The sequence below is a fragment of the Quercus robur genome, chromosome 11 (genome assembly GCF_932294415.1).
Source record: "Quercus robur chromosome 11, dhQueRobu3.1, whole genome shotgun sequence".
Lineage (NCBI taxonomy): Eukaryota > Viridiplantae > Streptophyta > Magnoliopsida > Fagales > Fagaceae > Quercus > Quercus robur.
In genome coordinates, this window is record NC_065544.1 from 20,617,457 (window position 1) to 20,635,872 (window position 18,416).

General features: G+C 39.8%; 1 protein-coding gene across 1 annotated transcript; it reads right to left on the bottom strand.

Moving 5' to 3' along the window:
* Window positions 1-3,507: 3,507 nt before the first annotated feature.
* On the bottom strand, window positions 3,508-8,879 carry LOC126704824 (peroxidase N1-like). Its single transcript, XM_050403822.1, has 3 exons — window positions 8,535-8,879; window positions 8,031-8,193; window positions 3,508-3,725 (listed from the first exon to the last, which is right to left on the bottom strand). The coding sequence occupies exons 1-3, from the start codon at window positions 8,877-8,879 to the stop codon at window positions 3,508-3,510; spliced, it is 726 nt and encodes a 241-aa protein (XP_050259779.1).
* Window positions 8,880-18,416: the final 9,537 nt, after the last annotated feature.

Consider the following 18,416-nt stretch of genomic DNA (forward strand, 5'->3'; position numbering starts at 1 on the left):
AGCAAATGATGCATGAAATGCAATATAATGACATATTAGACATATTATATACAAAAAGCAATAAACAAACAATGACATGGTTGGCCACCATAACCTAATTGAAGCTTAGCCCTCAATATCCCCAGTGGAGTCGCCACTGTAAGAGACCGCGCCCCCGGCCCTGGCCTGTTTTTATGGTGTGTTGGGCCAAACTCATGTGAATGGGTGGAGTCATGTTATTGCCTTTCAAAATAGAGGTTCGACTAATTATATTTTTCCCTTTAGATTAAGGGTTTTACAATGGAGTCGCCGCTTATTTAATTATTGGAAAAATAAGAAAACCATGAATGAAAAATTCCTCATTTTATTAATTTAAAATTGAATTTATATTGATCATAGGAAAATTACATGGTTTTGGTCCTAGATACAATCTAAGATAAAGTATATGGCTTTGTTTCCTAGTTACAATCTAAAAATAAAAAAATTACATGGATAAGCATTTGATCTACTAACCCTTGATCTAAGCTCAGAGGCTATGTTACAAGGTGGGAAGCTGTTAGGCACCCGCCTTGCCCGGTGAAACCGGTCTTCTAGACTATGGTGGCCAACATTCATATTACATCATCCAATATGTCAATCAATTTGTATGTTAGATTTAATGTATGTGCATGTGATAAACCCTAATTCAATTTATTAAGCATGACATTTGGATTGAAAAATAAACTCTAGTGAATGTGTGTGGATAGTGATAACCTAGATTCAAGGATTTGAAAGAATTACTAAACAAACATGTTTTTCATATTTTTGATGTGGATTTAAGATTAAATCTAGTGATATGCATGAACATGTGATGAACAACTAAGAATATGTGAAGAACACATAAAAACAATTAAGAACATTCAAACATATTCAAGGGAATTATCATGCTTTAATATTAAATTCTCATCATGGCAATATAAACAAACAGTTAGGGAAGGGGATTATACCTTCATGCAAGATCCATATAATGGAGGAGGGGATTCCTGATGGAGGTCCTAAGGGTGGAGGAAAAAAAGAGTTAGGAGAGGGAGAGTGAGTCTCACTCAATACCTTGAGTCTCAGGAAGACCAAGATATGACAAGACTACTCAACTTCACTAGAACTCAAGAGAAGAGAAGAGAGGAGGATTTTTTGTGTCTTTTGGAATGAAGAAGAGGAGAGGTTTATATAGTAGTAGTGGAGGAAATATGAATGGAATGCTATTTAATGAGGGTTGATAAAGAATCATGAACCTAGATCTCATTTTAGCCTTTGGGGAAATTTGGTGCATTAAATGTGGAGATGGATGAGAGTGAAGAGCAAGCAAAGTTCGGTTTTTCCGTAGCTGCTGTAACAGCCTGTAGAGCCAACTTCGAAAAATCATATCTGACTCAATTTTGATCAGAATTGTCTCATTCTTGTGCTCAAATTGAAGCCCCGGATGTCTAGTTTCTGGGAAAATTAACTTCATTCACAGATTCAAAATATGAGATATTGATGAAATAGTGAGCAGTGGTCATTTGTTAGAAAATGATTTCAGCACAATTAACATTAATAGATCCCTAAATTAGTTCCCAATTAACATTAAATGACTCCAATCACTCTCATTTCAAACTTAATTGGTTCTAAATTTACTCTAATTAAAAGATAATTGCACAAATTACTCATTGAATAATTAATATTTAACTATCTAGTTAATTAGATGTGTGCAACCCTACCATAAAATATAGTCCTAACCAATCAAATTATGACACATCATCGATCTCAAATTGATTATACTTATAACCAATTGAAATCAATTGTTCAAAATTACATATAGTCGGACTCAATTTGTGATAGTGCATCTCAGGCATTAAAACTTGATTTGATGATAACTTTCAATTTAATGGTTCGATTAGGGCTCATGACCAGTCGATTTGATCGTTACAACATCAAGATCATTTTGGTGAAATGAGATTAAGAATCTAATGACCAGAATCAAGATGCATATTTCCAATGTGAAATTAACCTTTTACCCTCCATGTGAGGTTAAATACATGTTGCAAAATAGGGAGTCAACATACATTCATAACATTTTACAACATTTTCGCAACAAATTATAAGTAGTTAATTGATATTGCTTCAAATTTAAACTTAACACTGAGATTACTTTTTTTATCTCAATAATAACAACTTGCCACTTAGAATTTGTTGTAAAAATATTGTATACATATTGTAGAGTCACGAATTATTTAACGGCCCAAGAGTAACGTTGGGCTCGTATACAATGGACCCTAACAATATGATTTGTAGAGAGTGGGCTCGAATGGCATGACATTGGGCACAGGTGGACGATTTGATCATGGCGACCATGGAAATTCTGGTACGGGCGGGCCTTGCTTGAATAGCTAAGCCCTCCATTGGAACGGGTTGTAGGACTTTTGTCCTCGGAAGCTGTCCAAGGATCCTTGTGTCCTTCCCTCTCTCCTCTTTTTCCGGGGAGAGAGAGAGAGTTCCTTCTTTCTTCTGGTGAGTTTTTCCTTTTATATCCGTGTTTCTTCTCTTCCTTCAAGTTCACATGTAAGTCTCACCCTTTTTTCGGGGTGCAGACCTGTCCTGTCAACCCATACTCCAGTATGGTTTGGGGTCGCTGGGAAAGTTACAGGGTATGGTTTAGAGCATGGACTTGTCAGATGCAGGGCTTGATATTATGATGTTGGTAGTTTTTTCCCTTACCCTGCCCCTGAACTCATTTTCCCCCCTTCCTCAGGCATTTTGTGAGATGCCGAGCAGGAGGTTGTCCTCGGCAATGGCTCTCCTCGGCGTGGGCCCTAGCCCCTGGGCCCCATGCAGAATGGGCCTGGGCCGCGAATTCACTAGCCCCACAATAGCCCCTCATAATCCTGCTGCCCGACTTTTAGTTGGGGATGAGGATTTTGATAATGCTGGGCCCACATCACAACTCACTCAGATTATGTACTTTTGATGTTTGGGCTTTCTCCATTTGCATAGGAGATGCACCGGATTAAGAGGCATTCCTTCAGTCTTTGGTCACGCGGTACCCTTTGACGTTCCAGTGTTCGAGGTGCGCCTTCACGAGAATCTTTTAATTTTATGGTTGCAGGTGGCGTTGGGAATTGAACCGGAACCATTTTTCTATAGCGTTCCTTGGGACTCTGCGTGAATTAAATGCCACCTCCTTGTCTTTTAAATAAATAGGGTAGGAGGTTGCTCCACTTACACACAAATCCTTCAGTTTCCTCCCAAACCACAATCCTTCAGCCGTAATCACAACTTCCATATCTGGTGTTATCCTCCCTTAGTATAATATGTTTGAGGCGCGGGTTGGGGTGAAGGAACTCCCTCCACCACAGAGGCGCCGGGCCCTTCCAAGACTCAAGGTAGCGTGGTCTGGGCATGGGAAGCACAGATTCAAGAAAATACTCCATCTGGACAAAGGGGGAAATGGTGTTTCTCCTTCTTTTAGTCAAAATCCGAAGCAGGTACTGGTCGCACCAGATTCTTGGTGCATCAGAAGTAAAGTTTTCCGCCATCACCGCCATCTGCCTTGTCACAGGCAAATTTTTGTGTAGTCTCTTCAACTTCCGGTTCCCGGCACCTTCTCTTCAACGATGTGGGCCTCAAGTTGGGTTCCCTGCACCTTTTCTTCAGCTGCGCTAGCCTGAAACTGGGCTCTCTCTGCACCTTTTCTTCAACGGTGCAGGCCACACGCTGGGTTCTTTTGCTGCCTGAGTTATGGGCATGTAAAAGTGTTAAGGAAGAACAAAGTCTTGAAGCAGCAGCCAACCTCTCCTCTGTACTACCTCCTCGGCTTTATCTTATTCTCTTGTATCTTTCTTTTCGATTATGTAGTTAGCTTTAGCAGCCAACCTCTCTTCTATACTACCTCCTCGGCTTTATCTTATTCTCTTGTATCTTTCTTTTCGATTATGTAGTTAGCTTTAATATAAGCTGATTCCAGCTTTTCATTGTACGCTGTACTATTTTTTTGTTTTAATAAAAAGGGAAATTTATTTGTTTGTTTTGAATACTTTTCTTTTTTGCAACACTACTATGTGAATGGGTGTGCTCCGTGTGTGTTTTTCTTCAATGATACTTAGAGCAAGAAACCTCGAAACATAATCCAACTAATTCTAATTTACCGACATTACCAGGCATAATAATGATAATTCATAGTAAGTTAAACTTGGGAAACTAACCAAGATGACAGCTGAATATTCTATAATAAGTGCGAGAATACCGTCCGAGAACGATAAACTCTAAATAATTCATCCGAGGGGGTGACCGAGTAGTAGGGGACTCCGATTGTGTTTTTGGCAACATATTGCTCTATATTGCATCAATCCCTTTGGTGCTGAGGATCCGAGAGCAAACTTGAGAATCCATACAGTTTAGGAATTAACCCAATTGTTAATGGAGTGTTCTCCTCGGATAGATTCTAAGGTCCATGTAATGTAGTTTTTCCTTTAAGTACTTGGCTTCCCCATAGACTTGAGTCCGAGGACCATGCAAGGCCTTGGTTCTGTCCAAAACTTGTATTTTTTCTTGTAAGTAGTTGGTTTCCCAGAGGCTTGAGTCCGAGGACCATACAAGGCCTTGGTTCTATCCAAAACTTGTATTGTTTCTTGTAAGTAGTTGGTTTCCCCAGAGGCTTGAGTCCGAGGACCATACAAGGCCTTGGTTCTATCCAAAACTTGTATTTTTTTTTTTTGTAAGTAGTTGGTTTCCCCAGAGGCTTGAGTCCGAAGACCATGCAAGGCCTTGGTTCTGTCCAAAACTTGTATTGTTTCTTCGTAAGTAGTTGGTTTCCCCAGAGGCTTGAGTCCGAAGACCATGCAAGGCCTTGGTTCTGTCCAAAACTTGTATTGTTTCTTGTAAGTAGTTGGTTTCCCCAGAGGCTTGAGTCCGAGGACCATACAAGGCCTTGGTTCTGTCCAAAACTTGTATTTTTTCTTGTAAGTAGTTGGTTTCCCCAGAGGCTTGAGTCCGAGGACCATACAAGGCATTGGTTCTGTCCAAAACTTGTATTGTTTCTTGTAAGTAGTTGGTTTCCCCAGAGGCTTGAGTCCGAGGACCATACAAGGCCTTGGTTCTGTCCAAAACTTGTATTTTTTTTTTTGTAAGTAGTTGGTTTCCCCAGAGGCTTGAGTCCGAAGACCATGCAAGGCCTTGGTTCTGTCCAAAACTTGTATTGTTTCTTCGCAAGTAGTTGGTTTCCCCAGAGGCTTGAGTCCGAAGACCATGCAAGGCCTTGGTTCTGTCCAAAACTTGTATTGTTTCTTGTAAGTAGTTGGTTTCCCTAGAGGCTTGAGTCCGAGGACCATACAAGGCCTTGGTTCTGTCCAAAACTTGTATTTTTTTTTTTGTAAGTAGTTGGTTTCCCCAGAGGCTTGAGTCCGAAGACCATGCAAGGCCTTGGTTCTGTCCAAAACTTGTATTGTTTCTTCGTAAGCAGTTGGTTTCCCCAGAGGCTTGAGTCCGAAGACCATGCAAGGCCTTGGTTCTGTCCAAAACTTGTATTGTTTCTTCGTAAGCAGTTGGTTTCCCCAGAGGCTTGAGTTCGAAGACCATGCAAGGCCTTGATTCTGTCCAAAAGAAATGCAAGACTTAAGCACATAGACAATCCTAAGGTGATCTTTCTTTTGACGGCCCATAATCGTAAGAAAGTGGGCCTTGTCTTTTCTAGCCTTTGTTCTTCTATCCGTTTGAATCTCCTCATTTTCATGTCCCAGTTTAAGAAATTCTTATGTGCACTCATAGCAAATCTTTTTTTATGTTTCAACTACCCCCTTTCTTCCGCTCTTCCACTATTAATCACAAATGGGTTTTCCCTCACTAGCTAGATGAAACTAGTGAGCGATCACCGCAGCTTTTCTTTCCTTATTATACGATAAAAAACAAGATTCGTAAATAAGAGACTGAAAGCAAATACCTGAAGAAAGGGTTTGTATTTTTTCTTTATTTATTTATTTTCCGAAGGTTAGCTCCTCGAACAAGGTGGGGGAAGCTAGCTTGATGTTTGAAGCCCCTAGACTTGCTCATGCCATTGGCACTGCGAGGCGTAGCCCCTAGTGGGAACTTATGTTGGAACAACAACAATGTGTCGCCGGTCATAAAGGCATCCTCATAGACCCTTGCTCAACAAAAGCTTAACTCCACCGCCGCCTGAGCCAACCCGTAAGCCATCCCCATAGACGGCGCCAATTGTAGAGTCACGAATTATTTAACGGCCCAAGAGTAACGTTGGGCTCGTATACAATGGACCCCAACAATATGATTTGTAGAGAGTGGGCTCGAATGGCATGACATTGGACACAGGTGGACGATTTGATCATGGCGACCATGGAAATTTTGGTACGGGCGGGCCTTGCTTGAATAGCTAAGCTCTCCATTGGAACGGGTTGTAGGACTTTTGTCCTCGGAAGCTGTCCAAGGATCCTTGTGTCCTTCCCTCTCTCCTCTTTTTCCGGGGAGAGAGAGAGAGTTCCTTCTTTCTTCTGGTGAGTTCTTCCTTTTATATCCGTGTTTCTTCTCTTCCTTCAAGTTCACATGTAAGTCTCACCATTTTTTCGGGGTGCAGACCTGTCCTGTCAACCCATACTCCAGTATGATTTGGGGTCGTTGGGAAAGTTACAGAGTATGGTTTAGAGCATGGACTTGTCAGATACAGGGCTTGATATTATGATGTTGGTAGTTTTTTCCCTTACCCTGCCCCTGAACTCATTTTCCCCCCTTCCTCAGGCATTTCGTGAGGTGCCGAGCAGGAGGTTGTCCTCGGCAATAGCTCTCCTCGACATGGGCCCTAGCTCCTGGGCCCCATGCAGAATGGGCCTGGGCTGCGAATTCACTAGCCCCACACATATCATTTCACATATATATATATATATATATTTTTTTTTTGGTAAACTTCTCATATATATATATATATAATATTACATTCTAACCCAACCCAACATTGTAATTGTAAAATTAAAATAATAATATAGATATTTAGGTACATATATAGATCTTTTTTTTTTCTCTTTTTTTCTTTTACCTTGGATTAATTCCTAAACAAACATGTAGTTTTATAGTGAAAATATATAAAAATAAAAATGAAGGCTTAATTCTTGAACAACAAGCGGAAATGTCATCTCATACGAGTACAATTCAATCAACTAAAGAAAAGAAGTTTCTCAAAAAAAAAAAAAAAAAAAAAAAACTAAAAAAAAGAAGAAAAAAAGCTTAAATTTTAAATTTCAGAAAGACTGCGGCTGTCATTCACATTGAAAATGGCAAAACCCCAAAACTTTTTTCAAACTCTCTTAACACCTCCCATCAACCACGTGTCTTAGAAACTCACTTTTAATATATATATTTTAACTTTTGCATTGAGAAGAGCACTGGTAAGTGTACAAAACAAGAAGGAAATAAACTTGGCATGGCTTCCAGCCAGATCTTCAGTACACCAACAAGAAAAACATGTAAATCAGAGGAGAAAAAGTAGTAGGGGGTGAGAAGAAGGCTGTAAAACTAAAACAGTGCAAGAAGGAGAAACAGAGAAGGTTGAAAGGCTGAAAGCGGTGGCGATAACATTTGGTTACTAGACCAGTCCCATGCAGCTAAAGCCCATGTATAGTTTGTTAGCTACTCCTTGCTAAACAATACTTCTCTCGGATCTAACTGTAATGGTTAGAAGTGTTAAATTGTTGAGACTTTCGGGAAAAAAAAAAAATTACTGCTAAAAGATTACATACTAACATGGTAAAATACGATCAGTGTCATTTCAACAAAATGAATTTTTATTTTTATTTTTTTGTGTGTTTATATTAGTAACCTATCAACTTGTAAGTTTTATACATCAAAATTTATGGGATCTCTAGCATTACCATTTTTGTGTGTGTTATTTTCGTTTTCTAATTCAACTTGTTGATTACTGTCTCATTAGTCATTACCAACAATAATCATGGTTTCATTGTTTAGTAGCACTTCTGTTCCTCACTTTTGTTACAAAACCTTGCCAGGTTTAGTTAAAGAAAATTAAGTTAAATTACCAACGAGGGCCACAAGATCTTGAGTATTGAGACCCAAAGCAGAAAACTTTTGCTTTTGCACATCGATGGAGTCAGTGAATGCTGGCAAATTGTCAGCATCAGTTACCAATGAAACCCTTCCGTCTCTGCGTCCTGTGGGAACAGCCCAACTTGATCCATTAACCTGCATGATAAGTCCAGAAGCACGGTTAATTATTGAAAATAAATAAATAAATAACAAGTACCCACACAAATATATTCCACATTCTATTTCTACTTTTCCCTCGTCTTATACCACCAATTAGAATGAGAATAAAGTTTTTCTTCCTACTGATTTGAAAAAATTTGCTCTAAGCTATTATGTGACAACTTATAAAACAATTTACAAGTTTAAACAAAGCTACATGATTCATTAAATAAGTCATATGATTAAAATGATAAGTAATTTTGTTAATCATCATGTAATTAATTTGAGGAATTGACCTCCAAACTAATTTGGAGGTACTTTTTCTATAAAATAATTACCAAAACAACAGAATCATGGGCAGCAAGGGCAAGAATATCAGCACAAGAAACAATGCCAGGACATACAGCTTCAAGTTGAGTCTTGGCAGCTTCAATAAGGACTGAAGCATCACAACCTCGCATGAAACAGTCATGAAAATGCGTCCTAAACAATCCAGCAGCCACAGTGTGATCAGAATTGAAATGGCATTGAATTGTTGAGGTAACAATGGATTCTGCTTGAGGACACGTAGTGGAATAAAATCCAACTCTTGTGCCTTTATGGCCATGCACCAAGGAGGCACCAATGGCAAGCAAGAGAAGCATCCAAAAAATGAATATTTGGTTGGAATTTCCACTCACCATTATGACTTAGAGAATAAAGATAGCAAAAGTATTGTTTATTACAAACAGACTTGTAAGGTTGAACTTAATCAACCATTTTATTGGCTTTATTCCGTGCAAAATTTGCTTGTATTTCAGCATTTAGTAACCCTGTATTTAGGTGGGTTTGATGTAAGGGTAGTGAGTGAGATAGAGTGTTGATTGCACAAGAGTGTGCAAGAAAACAGAGACTCGCGGCTTGCTCTTGCGGGTAGCTCGCGGCTTCAAGCCGCCAGAAGCAGCACACGTGCCAAGCATGCTGGAAGATGAACAGTCATGCTAGCTGGAGCACTACAGGACAAAACAGGACAACTGGCCATACGGTTAACTCGCGACTGGATCTCGCGACTTAGTCAAGCCGCGAGGTCAAGCTGCGAGCCACCCCTATTTTGTAAAACCTGACGTTTCACATTCCTCTCCCACTCCAGTATAAATACCCCTTTTACCCACGATTGAAAGAGAGCTTCCAGAGAGAATTTTGAGAGAGAAACCCTAAAGAAAAACAAGATTGTTTCACCCACAATCTATACCTTAGAGTCTCTTCAAATTCCCCTACTCTCTTCCTCTCCATTGTCAAATCCTTGAGAGGCATTATATCAAACCTGGTTCTCACCATCATCATCACTGTGAGACAGTTGTTTGGATTTCTGGGAAGCAGTTAGGAAGGAGCCAATCTTCATTGGTTGATGCTACGGTCTAGTAGCGGAATCCGGGAAGCTAGAAAAGAAAAAGGTTCGGCGCAACCTCGTTGGAGCAAGAAGCTTGGAGGGCTTAGGTGCACTGGGTAGATTAGGCTTGAAGGGTCTATTGCTGTCCTTGTATCCCAACTGTATTTTCTAGTGGATTGATTACCGCTTGGAGGGTGGCGGAGAGGTTTTTCGCCGAGGACTTCAGTTTCCTCTTCGATAACACATCGCGTGTTGTCTTTGTGTTTGCATCTTCCTTCCTCTCTATCTTTGCCTTTATATTATCTGCTGTGGTTCTATTTTGTTATGGCTTAGATAGTCTTTAACCAATTTCGTATTATAGCATGTGTTAAGTTTCCGCACACTAGTTGTTTGACATATTGCTTGTATTGGTTAAGTTGTATTTTGGGGGTCTAAACGTTCAAAGGTGTTTTGTACACGTTTTTGAACTTTCAATTGGTATCAGAGCGGGTACACTGCTATTGGTTTCATTACCATTGTGTGATCCTTGACTCCCTTTTGAGATGGATAGGTCTCAATCCCTAAATGCACCTCCATATTTTGATGGTAGTAATTATGCTTTTTGGAAGGTTCGTATGAGAGCTTTTCTGTGTTCTATTGATGAATCCGTTTGGGATGCTGTTGAGATTGGTTGGACCAAACCTGAGGCAGCCAAATCCACATGGGATAAGGCAGCACTTGCTGCATCTAATGCTAACAGTAAAGCACTCAATGCTATTTTCTGTGGTGTGTCTCCAGATGAATTTCACAGGATTTCTCACATTACCATTGCCAAAGAAGCATGGGAGATTCTGGAAACAACTTATGAAGGCACGAAGAAAGTGAAAGACACCAAGTTACAAATGCTGACCACTCGGTTTGAGGAGCTCAAAATGAGTGAGGATGAGTCTTTTGACTCTTTCTATGGAAAGCTAAATGAGGTGGTTGTCAGTAAGTTCAACTTGGGGGAGAAAATGGAGGACTCAAAGATTGTAAGGAAGATCCTTCGATCATTACCGGAAAGTTTTCGTGCTAAAGTAACAGCAATTGAAGAGAGCAAGGATCTTGATGACATCAAAGTGCAGGAGCTGGTTGGTTCTCTGCAGACTTATGAGATGTCGCTACCCAATCAACGGAAGAGTAAATCCCTTACTCTAAAGACCATTAATGAGAAGGTGGAAGATCAAGACTCATCGGGAGAAGATGTAGTTGACAAAGATGTAGCCTACCTTGTTAAAAATTTCAGAAAGTTTTTGAAATTCAAAAATAATGGCAAATTTGATGATAAAAGAAAATTCCAAAGTTCTGGAAGGGAGAAGAGGGATTTCAAAAAGAAAGATGGAAAAGAATCTCAACCCACACAAGGTGTCACTTGTTTCGAATGTAACGGGCATGGACACTTTAAGAAGGAATGTCCGAATTATTTGAAATCGAAAGGTAAAGTGTATGCCACGACCTTGAGTGACTCGGATTCATCTGACTCAGAATCTGAAGAGAGCTGTGATGGAGAGGGGAACTATTCAGCTTTTATGACTATTGCTCATGTTGAGTCTTCAGATGAGTTAAATCTGCTTGTACGAGACCTTGGAGAACATAGTGATGATGAATCACTGGGAATTGTTGAAGAATCAGATGCTGAAGAAGATGAAAGCACAGCAAATCTTCAAGAGAATTATAACTCACTCTTGGAGAAGTCGGGTGAGTACACAAGGGTGGCCAAGGCTGCTGTGAGAAAAATGAAGAAGGCTGAGGAGGACTACAAAAGTCTCCTAATTCGATATAGGGAGGCCAAATGTGAGATAGAAACACTGAATGGTGAGTTGTCCGAAGCTTACACAAAAGTGAGATTTCTTGAGAATGAGGTTGTGCAAGCGAATGTTAAAATAGAGAGGGTCACCACCAAGAAGCTAGATGATGTTATATCATCTCAAAAAAGCTTTTCAGACAAATCCGGATTGGGATATACCAGAGGAAGTAGTTCATCTGGAAATGTCACTAAAGAAGTGAAGTTTGTAAAGGCCAAAGATCTAGTTGTAGCTGACCTTACTGATGAGAAGCTCGAGGTGGAGGAGAAGAAGAATGTGGTGAACCAACGGATGCTAAATCCCCGTAATCAGTCTGTGGGCAGGTCTGAATCTCGTTCCAAGTCACGTCCACGACCACAAAGAGGTCCTAGAGGAACTTATGTGTGCCATTATTGCGGACTTCAAGGGCATACTCGACCAAATTGCCAAAAGCTGAGAGCAAAGAACAGTGCAACTCCTCAAAGGTCAGGAGGACCCAGAAATGATAGGAGAATTTGGGCAGGTGATCAATCTAGAGATCAAAATGGAGATCCCGGAATGATGAACGTGATGAAGATGATTGGTGCATTCACCAACTGCTTAGAAAGCTTCTCACGAAGGTTTGAAAGCCCTAACTCCCGTACCCAATCCTATAAGGAAATCACCCCAAACGCAAGTGACGTGTGGGTGAAAAAGGGTACTCATGCATAAGCATTACAACATGTCCATGCATTAATACTTCCTATGCTTTGCGACATTGTTTGTTTGGTTTGTTTGCTGTTGTTGATGTTGGTTGTTTGCTTGTCTACTTGTGAATATTTTTGATTTTGTTTTATCAATATTTTTGTTTCTTGTGTCAAAAATCCAAAAATCACATAAAAATTAGAAAATTAAAAAAGCTTGATTGACTTTGTTGAGTTTTGTCTCAAAACTTGTTTTGCCTTGTACCTTTGTGCTAATGGCTTTGTGCATTTTCGAGCATTGCTTGTTTTCATGCACTTATATCACTGTGGGAAAAATCTTGAAATCTATGTGATTGTTGTAAATAGATCTTCAAACTTGTCATGAATGATTAGTGAATGGTTATGTTGATCTTGAGACATGCATAGACTTGTGTCTATATATCTTCCCACTTTTTATTTTTGTTTTGCTAAAAAGAGCTCACCAAATGTAAATCTCCAAATAAAAAGAGATATTGAGCTGCAAAAGCCTGTCGCACATTCTAGTATTTGACTAAGAAAAATGATAAGCGACCTTATATTAAAGTGAATGTTTTCTTCAAAAAGGCCAAAGGCCTGTTCTTTAAAGTGAAATGTCATATATCACTCTCACAATGAGAGATGATTGCCTCAAAAGATCAAAAAGATCAAATGTTATGATTGAAAGTGGAGTCAAATGATAAGCTCCAAGTTATGTTATCAAGTTGTGTGGGAGGTCATATATACATATTTCTATAATTGAGATGGGTCACATAATCTAGTGCTAATTGTGTATGCCTTGGTTGAATTGATCATTGAAGCTTCACATTAGACAAAGGACTATCTCATTGTTGATATCCACATACAACACACAAGTTTATGTTCAATAAATGCCATATTCATTTGTGTGATTGTACTTGATGAAATATGTTTTCACATGCTCAATCTTTGTTAATTCAAGCACAAAAAGATTTTTGAGTGTTTTAGGTGTTTTTGGAAAGTATTTTGTTTGAAAAATCTGAAAATTTCAAAAATCCAGTTTTGCCCTGTTTTGGCGGCTCAGTCGCGAGTATGTCAAGTCGCAAGCCTCAGTCGCATCTTCGCTGGTCATTTTTGGCGACTTGTTCGCGAGTGGAAGGTCCAGTCGCGAGGTTCACTCAGAGATTTTCGCGGCTCAGCTCACGACTCACTCGCGGGTAGACCTTCCAGTCGCGAAAAACACTTAGAAAAATTCTTCAAATTTTTGTTCTTGAGTGCTTTGGCGGCTTGAGCTGGCGACTGTGTGGCGACTTAATCAAGTCGCGAAAATCGCGTGTTTTGCAGAAACAGGAGCAGTTTTTAAACCTCTTTTCAGTTTTCCCTCGAACTTTTGTAACTGTTCATCTTCTCTATAAACTATCTTCCTTCCAAACACTTCGTGAATCCATTTTCAAACCTCTTTGGGGATTCACTTCTTATCCAAATCATCAAGAAAAGGTATGGGTTTTGCTTTCTCAATCTCATTTTCTTTTTCCTGCATATTTTTGTTACTGTTTGGACTGTTAGTATGTTCGAAATACTTCTCTCTTTGTGTAATGGGTATGGTGTGTCTTATTTGATATTGTTCTCTCCTGTTTTCATGCTGAGCGGTCACAATGTGTTTTTCATTGTTCTGATTTTTGCCTATTATTGAGTCTGAAAATCTTTTCTTAAATGGGTTTGGTGTCTATTTGACTTACTCATTTCACTTGCTTAAGTATTGATGTTGGTGTTCGGTATTGGTTACTGAGTTTTTATGATAACATAATGTTTGTCTCTAAACCATGTGCTCTAGTGTGGATGATTGGTTTCTTCATGTTGAAATATTTTCCCTTGTTCATATCTCTGATGGAGTGATTTATGTTATCTGCTCTAAATGTTCGAATGCTGTATCTGTTTGCATATCATGGTCATGATAACCTGTCTCATTGACAGTTTTGTCAGTTGTGTTGTCTATCTATGTCTTGGTGCACTATCACCATTTTGCTGCACCTGTTATTTTGTGCTTCTTTGTATTGTTGGAAGTTTGGTTGGGTCTGCACTATCTTCAGTTTGTGTTTATATATTGAAATTTTGTTTACACTGAATCTTGTTGACAATTATCTTGTGTGGTATTGTTGTTTGGTTCTTTGCTGTGGGCCTGTTCTCTTGCAGATGTCTCGTCGATCTTCCAGGGGTAAAGACATTGTTGCTGACGAACCAGCAACACCAGTTGCTAAAAGGACTCGTCTATCATCTCAGGCATCTCAAGATCCTAATGAGGATAGGTTCAGACTTCCGCTTAACTCACACGCCTACTCAAATGTGTTTGACAAGTCAACCACTATAGTGGAACGGATGGTAGAGTTCAACACTTTAGGGACCACTTTCATCCCTCGAATCTTTGAGAAACGAGATTGGGCAAACTTGTTCGGGAACTTTGATGATCCAATGGATGAGATGGTCAAAGAATGCTTCTCCAATGCAACTGATCTTGGACCTCAACTCATTTTCTGGGTCAGAGGAACAGAGTTTAGTGTTACCCCAAACTCCATCGCAGATCTTCTCAACATCACCAGACCTCAGAATGTGAATATAACTCCTTATGATGAACGAAATCCAGAAGTTGGAGAAATTTTACAAATCCTAGGATACGATCATGAAGTATCCAGTGCAGGAACATCCATCAGCACCGCAAAGTTTGCACCTAAGCTGACCACACTGAAGTTGATCATGTTCACCAATCTCTACCCACTGTCCAACACTACATTCATCAATCTTGGGAGAGCTCTATTTCTTTGTGACCTTATTACAGGAGCCCCCATTGATATATGTGCTCACATCTACTACACCTTGAGGAAGACCGCGTGTCGATCTGCAGCTCGAGGAATTATTCCATTTTGCAGTCTCATCATGAAGCTCATTCTTCGTGCAGGCATTATTCCTCCTGCAGATGGAAAAATGTTGACTCGTCAACGTCCCATTTCCTTGTTCACTCTTCAAGCTAGCAGAAGTCACTCCTCTAAATCACCAAGAAGTGCTCACATCTCTCCGGTTACTCCATCTGCCCCTGACTCAGAGACACCTGCACATACCACATCTACATCACGTGCTGTTCCTGAAGCTTCACCGGCTAGTATTCCCTAAGCACAGACTGCTCCTCATACTGATAGAGTCGGCAGTGTACTTGAGCATATTCAGAAACGCGTTGATGAGCTTGTGGCACTTCTCTACTCCACAAACAACCATGTCCAAATGCGTCTCGAGACTATGGAGAATCAGCTAGATGAGATTCAACGAAAGTTAGACGAAAGTCTTTAGCTATTCGTGACAAAAAGGGGGAGAGCATTCAGTAAGGGGGAGAAAAGTTCAAAGGGAAGTGTGCATAGTGATAGGGGGAGTACACACATACTTTTGTCATACTTTTGTTTTTAGTCTTATCCTCTAAACTTATGGTTTTAGGTTTATGTTTGTTGGGTACTTTTAGTGTTTTTATGGTTTTTATACACTGTGTTTTGGTGTATAGCTGTTTCTAACTTATTACTTATACTCTTGGTTTAAACTTTAATATATTTTGATGATGTTATTCAGGATGTTTTTGTATTTGTACCCATGTGCTTTTGTAAGCTTTTAGGGTTAATGTTTTATGCATAGTTTGTAGGCTTTATGGTATGTACCTTGCTTAATGCAGCCTTTATGCTATGTTGAAATCAGTACTTTAATCTAAATGTTCTGCATTTTGGTTTATGTACTGTCACTCTTGTGCCCTTGTAGGATTGTTCCTAGATGCATATGCCTTGTGTGTTATGCATTGGTTGAGTGTTGAGCATACAAATGTCTTGCCTTGTGCTTGTTAACTTGTATGTCCTTGTGTTCATTCCAAGTGTGAATGAGCACTGTGATCACTACCTTGTGGTGTTCACTTGGTTGATCAAGCCATGATTTGTTTATTAACTCCATCTTTGCTTGATCTCATATTGCCTGTTTCATATGCATTTATAATTTTCTGCTTACAATGATCATGGTGTATTGTTGTGTTTCAGGAGTATTATGTTCATATGATTCAAGTGTTTCACAGCTACTAGAGTTAGGTGTGAGTGAGTTTTGTTCAACTGTTCCCAACTCACATGTTAAGTCTAGAGTCTGTTTTAGGGTTTTGTCACGGAATAGCCAAAGGGGGAGATTGTAAGGTTGAATTTATTCAACCATCTAATTGGCTTTATTCCGTGCCAAATTTGCTTGTAATTCAGCATTTAGTAATCCTGTATTTAGGTGGGTTTGTTGTAAGGGTAGTGAGTGAGATAGAGTGAAGTTTGCTCAAGAGTGTGCAAGAAAACAGAGACTCGCGGCTAGGACTCGCGGGTGACTCGCGGCTGCAAGTCGCCAGAAGCAGCACACGTGCCAAGCATGCTGGAAGATGAACAGTCATGCTAGCTGGAGCACTACAGGACAAAACAGGACAACTGGCCATACGGTTAACTCGCGACTGGATCTCGCGACTTAGTCAAGCCGCGAGGTCAAGCCGCGAGCCATCCCTGTTTTGTAAAACCTGACGTTTCACATTCCTCTCCCACTCCAGTATAAATACCCCTTTTACCCACGATTGAAAGAGAGCTTCCAGAGAGAATTTTGAGAGAGAAACCCTAAAGAAAAACAAGATTGTTTCACCCACAATCTATACCTTAGAGTCTCTTCAAATTCCCCTACTCTCTTCCTCTCCATTGTCAAATCCTTGAGAGGCATTATATCAAACCTGGTTCTCACCATCATCATCACTATGAGACAGTTGTTTGGATTTCTGGGAAGCAGTTAGGAAGGAGCCAATCTTCATTGGTTGATGCTACGGTCTAGTAGCGGAATCCGGGAAGCTAGAAAAGAAAAAGGTTCAGCGCAACCTCGTTGGAGCAAGAAGCTTGGAGGGCTTAGGTGCACTGGGTAGATTAGACTTAGAGGGTCTATTGCTGTCCTTGTATCCCAACTGTATTTTCTACTGGATTGATTACCGCTTGGAGGGCGGCGGAGAGGTTTTTCGCCGAGGACTTCGGTTTCCTCTTCGATAACACATCGCGTGTTGTCTTTGTGTTTGCATCTTCCTTCCTCTCTATCTTTGCCTTTATATTATCTGCTGTGGTTCTATTTTGTTATGGCTTAGATAGTTTTTAACCAATTTCGTATTATAGCATGTGTTAAGTTTCCGCACACTAGTTGTTTGACATATTGCTTGTATTGGTTAAGTTGTATTTTGGGGGTCTAAACGTTCAAAGGTGTTTTGTACACGTTTTTGAACTTTCACTAGTTGTTTGACATAATGCTTGAATTGGTTAAGTTGTAAATTGGGGGTCTAAACGTTCAAGGGTGTTTATACACATAATTGAACTTTCATTTGGTATCAGAGCGGGTACACTTGTTGTGGTTTTATTACCTAAGTGTGATCTTAGACCCCTGTGTTGTGGTAGCTGTTATGGAAAATACCATGCTGAATTGTAGTTCAAGTGTTTGTGAAAATGATTCTTTGCATATGTCTGAAGAGTGTTTTACCAATGATCTTGTAGAGTTATTAAAAACTAAGAAACGTGCTAGGATATTTGTTCACATGCTGGAATTTTTTGAAAATCAGAATCATGTCTTACACAATAGCATATCTGAATCTAAATCATTGATTAAGAAATATAAAAGAAAGAATAGAATGTTGTGTGAGATGATTGAGAATCTGAAATTGAAAGGTCAATCTGAAAGAAGCATGAAATCTAATGATAAATTCTTGTTTGAAGGTCAAGAATGTTTGTCACATGTGAGCTTATTTGTGCATACCTCATTGAAGGTGTTTAATGCATGTTTGTGGTATCTTAACAGTGGTTGTTCTCGCCATTTGACAGGGGTGAAAGTTCAATTATGTGTATAAACACCCTTGAACGTTTAGACCCCCAAATTACAACTTAACCAATTCAAGCATTATGTCAAACAACTAGTGTGCGGAAACTTAACATAAGCTATAATATGGAATTGGTAAAAACTATCTAAGCCAAATTAAAACACAATCCATAGCAGATAATAAAAAGGCAAAGATAGAGAGAAAGGAAGATGCAAACACAAAGACAACACGCAATGTGTTATCGAAGAGGAAACCGAAGCCCTCGTCGTAAAACCTCTCCGCCGCCCTCCAAGCGGTAAGCAATCCACTAGAAAATACAGTTGGGATACATGGACAGCAATAGACCCTCCAAGCCTAATCTACCCAGTGCACCTAAGCCCTCCAAGCTTCTTGCTCTAACGAGGTTGCGCCGAACCTATTTCTTTTCTAGCTTCCCGGATTCCGCTACTAGACCGTAGCATCAACCAATGAAGATTGGTTCC

What these genes read in the sequence shown, in the direction of transcription:
- LOC126704824 (XM_050403822.1), bottom strand. Translation starts at nt 8,879, where the DNA reads ATGGTGAGTGGAAATTCCAACCAAATATTCATTTTTTGGATGCTTCTC. An exon ending in CCCATGATTCTGTTGTTTTG is followed by an intron (nt 8,194 to 8,534) that starts GTAATTATTTTA and finishes CTTATCATGCAG; the next exon opens with GTTAATGGATCAAGTTGGGC. An exon ending in AGATCTTGTGGCCCTCGTTG is followed by an intron (nt 3,726 to 8,030) that starts GTAATTTAACTT and finishes CCCATAACTCAG; the next exon opens with GCAGCAAAAGAACCCAGCGT.